We start from the raw sequence: 6,510 nt of genomic DNA on the forward strand, positions 1-6,510 counted from the left end.
CTTATATTTAAAAACAGATGAAGTAGATCACTCACCAGGGTTTGCACCATGCGTATAAGTAGCGACGAGAAGTTCTATGTGTTATTTGTTTTGAGATAGCTCACCATTCATGCCGAATGATAGTTTTATGAGTTCTTAATTGGTATAGCTACAAGCATCCGGTACAGAAGATATGATAAAGTGCCCGTACAAAAGTGCACTACAGCACAATGGAGAAAGAGCAATGCAGTAGAGATAAGAGAGAGGTGAATTCTAGTTTTTATACCTACTTTGACATTTTTTACGCAGATGACACAATTTTATAGTTGTTCATCCGGATTACTCCATTTAGTGGATGCTTTACCGGTTTTTACCCCATTTACGGAAATTTACTCGACATAAAAAGAGATGAAATGGGGTACAAAATATGATATGCATTGAACATGCAAAATGTACAAAACCATTTAGCTGAAACTTCACTAGTGGGTGTGCACTTAATTAGCAGGACGGTACAAGATGCACTAGTTTTTCTTGCAAATCATCTCAACAAGTATGGAATACCAGGTCATTTTTCTTCTCTATCAACGCAATCATAACACATCGCTCTCACATGACTTGTTCTTCTTGAAGGAACCCCACACATGTGCCAGCTTATATTGAGGAGCAACACTTTTGTGGCGGTCTTTGTCCCACTTTCGTGTATTACATGTCGATAATGAGCAGGGAACAGAGCAACAAGTTTATTCTTCGGTCTGGAAAATGACACTAGATCTGTGAAATGACTTCGCATGACAAACCGTTTCCTGAGGCCATTGTTTGTACCATTTTTCACATAATTTAACATTTCACATATGTTAGATTCTTCGCATGACAAACCGTTTCCTGAGGAAACTCCCCTTCTTTTTTATGGAATTGGGAATCTGTTAATTATCCGCCGAACTAGAAGATCATTTTGAGATTTTAGAGCATATTTGAGGTTTTAATGTGGCTGTTGTCATTTTGGGCGACTTTTTGCTTAAAGGTGAGGGGACAACTAAAATGTTGGAGAAGCGGCAAATATTCAATGTAGATTGAGCATGGCTAAATTTAAATTGGGCGTAGGCTTTAGAATTTTGTAACACGATCTATTCATGTGATAAGCGAGACAACCATTTCGCAAAAAAAAAAAAGATAAGCGAGACAATCATGGTTATAAATTGTTAGTGGCACGAGTAACAAACCGAGGTATTTTCACCCCTCACTCTGTAGATGAGCTCTTCGGCATTTCTTTTATCGTCCTAGGTGGAGTAACATCTTGTGGTTCTTTGACATACACAAAAAAAAAATTCACATGATAGCCAAATGTGAGGTTTGGATCATGTACTAACGGCTAGTTTCCTCTGTTCTATAGTCGTTGATGCTGGTTTTCCCCACTCCAAGAGTACAAGTCAGAGAACAGAGTAGTTTGTAAGAATTATAATGAAACTGAATTTGTAGCCCGTAGTGTGTCAGAAACTTAAGCTGAAAAGGGCCGGGCACATCCACGGGATGAGAATATATAAGGTAACAAATGAACGAATTTTATATTCATAATAATCTCACAACAAGATTACATCGCAATGTCGTGTAACCTTTCCTCGATCTATAATACTTGTAGCAAAGAATCTCAGAAACGATGAAACTGTATAGACAACAGCAAGGAGAGTCGTCGCTGCATCTAGAACACGATGGCGGCGGCCACCGCTCCGGCGACCGCGACGAAGCTGGCGGCGGATGAGTACACGGCGGAGCTCGCGGGGGTGCCGTTCGGGGCGCCGATGGGGGCGCCGGAGGGTGTGGCGGAGACCGCGGACGGCGTCATCGCGGAGGGAGCGTCGGTCGGCGCGTCGGTGGTCGGGGCAGGGGGAGATGCCATCGGGGACGGCGACGCGGCGGTTGGAGGGGTGGCGACCGGGGACCTCGCCGGTGGCGCCGGAAGCGGGGCCATCCGGGGCGCCGGCATGGGGCCCTGCGCGGCGGCGCCGACTGCGAGGAGGGCGAGGATGGCGGCGACCACGGCGAAGCGAGCCATCTGGTTGTTGTCGACGGTGAAAGACTTGCCCGAGAAGATTCAGAGAGGAGAGGACGGCGAGCGAATGCTTGGGAGAGGAGAGAAGATGGTGAGCTGCGAGCTGTGAATTGGGAACGATGGAGGAGGCGCGATTTTATAGCGGGAGACTGACGATCCTAAACGTCGGTTGAGGTGGGCAACAGCTGTAACGTTCGGGTCTCGGGCTGCCGTGGGCCCGTGTATCACTGTCGCCAACGGCATCCACGCGTGAGAGAGACCAGTCTGTCAGCGAGACAGGTGGGATGCCTTCGCGGGGCGGCGCCGTGCTAGGTTTGATCCCGTCTCGCTGCGGCACCGTGTCCTGGGATCACCGGGGATAATCACTGATCACGAGGTCGTCTAACGACTAGTTTCGAGGAACCTGGTGGATCCTGAACGCGTCAATTAAAACCATTCAGGTGCGCATCAAAGTTGAGTAACCGCGCTAGCCACGTCTCCTTTTACTGTACCGCACCTCGCCTGTAAAAAGTAGCGATGGCATCGGCGAAAACGCATCCTCTTTTCCTCGCAGCCCGCTCTCCATCGTGACGCTAGGGTTCCTAGCCGCCGCCGCGCGCGCAGCCGGCCGGAGCCACCTCCACTCCGGTGCCCATCGATAGTCCTCTTCGCCGTCGCCCGGAGCTGCTCCGCCCATCTCCGTCCGTTCCCGAGCGGACTCGGCCCGCCCAGCAGCCCATCCACGCCGGCCGGCTGGAGCTGTGCCGCCCACCACAGCAAAGGGGTGGGGGAGGGGGGGCGTAGAGGATGGGGGCAGCAACGTCACGCGGTGGAGGTTGCCGGTACGCCGTACTCTGTGTGCACCTCCATGGGATCCCCACGACACACGGCTCTGCCATGAGGTTGTGGTAGAGTTGGTCTTCTTCCCCGCTGGCCAGAAGATGCAAGTGTCTACCCACTTCTTTTCCTTTCTCTCTATAGATAGAAATTGTGCTCTCTCTGAGAATTATTTTTACTTTTTAATGTGTTATTACTTTTTGTTCTTGCTGATGCCTTAGGCCGATGTGCTGCTTTGATTCAGTTTTCTCTTCTTTGAGGCATGGTAGTACAAAAGGTTGAACTTAACTGTTGCAGGTCACCACCTGTGGCAAAGATTAGCAGGGAGTGCAAGGTTGTTGTCGGATGCTCAGGAATGCAGCGGGAGTTCGCCTGTTCTCGGCTTCCTGTTCGGAGTTGTATAGTGCCACCCCTGTAGACTCCATTGGCAGCGGGATCCAGGTCCCCCCTGACCTCTTCCTTTGTCCTTGGTTAACAAAAACACTAAGCAATCCTCACATTTCAAAAGTGCTTCAGGTCCAACTCCAGGATATTTGATTCAGTAATCAGCTTCAGTTCCAAGTTTCAGTGCTTCAGAAATATTGGTTTTGGTAATCAGCTTGCCGAGATGGTACCTGGACATAATTTACTTGCGTGCTATAGCGTGTAGAAAATTGTCTAGTTAAATTGATCAGTGTACAATCTCTCGCTAATAGCATATTTTCAGAGGCCACGCTATTTTGTATAGCACGCTATTCATTAGATCTGCCTACTCCTGTATTTTCAGTTACCCGTGTGACTGAAAAAATACACTATATGTTACTATGCTATATTTCCTAAGTTATGTATAGAACCTCTGCCTATATACTTGGATCACCGGATTGTTCAATTCTTTTTATGCATCAAAACTACAGAATTACTACTTATCATTGCAGTGTCGTGTTCTGTGTATACCAATCTACCACTATAATACACCATTCTTGAATTTGGATTCACCACCTACTTGCTTTTTAGTCTGCTCGAGGTCGGCCATGGAGGTTTGGCCCGACCAATGGATGGATGGGGATGAAACCCTAGGCCAACACCCACCCATGGATGGATGGGATGGGGCGACGACGACGGCAACAACGGCCTTCTCTCGGTGCTTGCTGATGTGGTTGCCATCGACGCCGGCGACGAGTTGCAACACGTAGACATCAAAGGTACTGACGCCCTCCATCCTCCTTCCCTCACCTCATCTTCTTCTTTTGGATTTTTTGATTTGATCCGTGCGGTTGGTTTCTGCAGGCTGCGGGTGTGACGGAGGAGCACCATGGCGGGCGTGCAGGCCATGTCTCTCTATGTAAGGCCCTCCATTCCCTCTCTTTGTTCGGGCCATGCTCAGGCAGTCTTTTCTCTTCATGGTCTGAACATGTTGGAGGCCATTATTTCTCCTTTGCCATAGTTTGCTGCTGCTGCCATGTTAACTGAGAGTTGGTAACCAATATCAAGTGATTTGGAATTTGTTGATCTGAACCATAAATGTGATGATTTATCACAATTGTCATATGATCGCAATTTTGTTGATCACATTACATCTATGTGTTGTTTGTTTGTTTGTTTGTTTAAATCCGTGCTTCCACTTTGAGGTTGAACAATAGGTTAAGGGAGCATTCCTCAATTTTTTTGGGGTCCAATGGAACGGCAGGAGTGTGGAGAATTAACGCACTCGAGGACTCTGGAATATGGATGGAGAGAACGACAGTTGAAGACATGGATATTGTTGTCCGAGCACATATAAAGGAATGGAAGTTTCTGTTATGGTTTATGACTTTTTTGTATGGCATTCATATCTTTACTGATCATTCAAGCAGTGCTACACGAATTTCCATTCAGTGTTAGTGTGAATTGCTGGAGCACAATATGACTCATGCTCATCTCCATGTCAATGCTAGGAGGAGAAAAACTACATTCAGAGGTTACGGAATGGCAATGGGTGGGTTACCTCCCAGGAGCAGATGACTCGCATGGTTAGTGATCACTAGGCCATGAATCTCATGGATCCCATGATACAGGTACATCAAGGAAATTTTAATAAGTTCATGGCACAACATATAATTTAATGTTAGCTTTCTACATTAAATATCAGGAAAAAAATTCTTGCAATTCATTTAAATGATGGTCGGGAAATTCCTGTTAAATGAATCTTAACAATAAGGATACAGTCGTCTACATTTAGTTTGCTTTTCTATTGCTGGGTAATCTTCTTATGCCATCATTTTCTGAGTATTTTTATGGTGCAGGTATCTGGTCCAGATCCGACGGAGACAAGCAAAATCGTGCTGCTGCTTCTTCTTTCGATTGTAAGTGAATCCTTTGATGATAGTGCTATTTTTTGTTGTATTAATACTGCATCTGATTCACATACTTCATCTAACCTTGTTTGAGAAATTGTGCATGTTTTTGCTACATTGGTCCAGGAAAATCCAGGTGAAACCTTTCAGGAACTCAGGACGACACGCATTGATTATATTTCATTGTGATGGCTGCTGCCGACACAGCTACTATGGGTACACGCAACTTCTATTTCGCTCGTCACCGGAAACCACCGCCCAGATCCATCTCTTCTCAACCATGCCGACGTGGTGGTCAGGGGTGCTTACAACTTGTGAGGACCTGCGTTCTCGCTGTTGATCCGTGATGGCATGGCCTCCCCGTGCCCTAGCCGCGTTCTAGCTGATGGTTTGGGTCCACCAGCGGAGGGAGAGGGGGACGACCTCTGTCGCTCCTTCTCTCTAGCCTCTTCATCTTGATGAAGCCGTAGGAGTAGAGGGGCACACGCGTGATGGATCTGCTCCAAGCACCTCAAGCCACACATCTTCAAGGTGATCACTTCATCCACATTCAATGTCAGTTTCCGCGTTTACTCCTTTTTTGGGGTGGATGGATGCATGATACTCTGATAGTAGCAGGCAGTTGTAGTACATACTGCAAATTGGCACGCTGAAACTAGCCTGCAATTTTCTCGGAAATTTTTATGTCACATGCTAGTGGAGTGGATTATAACATTTCAGTGGAACAAATTGTAGGTATTTCTTGTTTGCTTCTCAAAGAAAAGGATGTTATATTAACTTGGTGTTGCTGTTCTTGGTAGGATGAACAAATAGCACCTTGCAGGCTCTTGATTTTTTCTGCGATTCCCTTTGAAAGGATATAAGTTTGCAGTTTTTCTATCAGTTCTTCTGAAGCAAACAATATGTGATGGATAGCTACAATTATAGCTTCTTTTTATATTATTGTCCTGATCGAGGTTCTTGTAAGGTTAGATATGCCTTGCTTTATATATGTTGGCTTTATCCCATTGTTAGACATTTGAAAACGTGAGGCTAACAACCGTTAGTTCAATGTTACTAGAGAAATGTGTGTGTGTGTGTATGTCTGAAAATGACTGTATGGGACACAATGAGGCGCTTCAACAAGGCAAGTGTGCCACAAGAACGCTCTCAGGAAGCCCGCCATTGGCGGGCCCCAGCCCCTAGTATTTCATTCAAGTACAGGGAGACTTCGCGCTAGCTGCTGCATGACATGTGTTTTATAGTGGCAAGTCACGAGTGGTGTATAACTTTGACTTATAAGAGCAATGGGACAAGACGTTCTTGTGGACAATGAAGTCGTCTGTGGCGACTTTGTCAAATCTATAGAAGATATGA

At 46.3% G+C, this 6,510-nt stretch overlaps 1 protein-coding gene and 1 long non-coding RNA gene across 8 annotated transcripts; one reads left to right on the forward strand and one right to left on the reverse strand.

Moving 5' to 3' along the window:
* Window positions 1-1,517: 1,517 nt before the first annotated feature.
* On the reverse strand, window positions 1,518-2,147 carry LOC125554270 (classical arabinogalactan protein 9-like). Its single transcript, XM_048717844.1, has one exon. It carries the CDS (start codon window positions 2,027-2,029, stop codon window positions 1,676-1,678), a length of 354 nt encoding a protein of 117 aa, XP_048573801.1. The 5' UTR covers window positions 2,030-2,147; the 3' UTR covers window positions 1,518-1,675.
* Window positions 2,148-3,139: 992 nt separating this feature from the next.
* On the forward strand, window positions 3,140-6,036 carry LOC125552905. 7 transcript variants are annotated; one of them, XR_007303843.1, is made up of 7 exons: window positions 3,140-3,283; window positions 3,359-3,432; window positions 3,836-4,023; window positions 4,109-4,163; window positions 4,462-4,875; window positions 5,104-5,163; window positions 5,281-6,036. It is a non-coding gene; the product is annotated as an uncharacterized LOC125552905 (long non-coding RNA). The 7 variants fall into 7 exon arrangements; XR_007303840.1 differs by having other exon boundaries at window positions 3,140-4,023; window positions 4,462-4,638; window positions 4,756-4,875; XR_007303842.1 differs by having other exon boundaries at window positions 3,140-3,432.
* The last annotated feature ends 474 nt before the right edge of the window (window positions 6,037-6,510 follow it).

This window comes from Triticum urartu, chromosome 4, assembly GCF_003073215.2.
Source record: "Triticum urartu cultivar G1812 chromosome 4, Tu2.1, whole genome shotgun sequence".
NCBI lineage: Eukaryota > Viridiplantae > Streptophyta > Magnoliopsida > Poales > Poaceae > Triticum > Triticum urartu.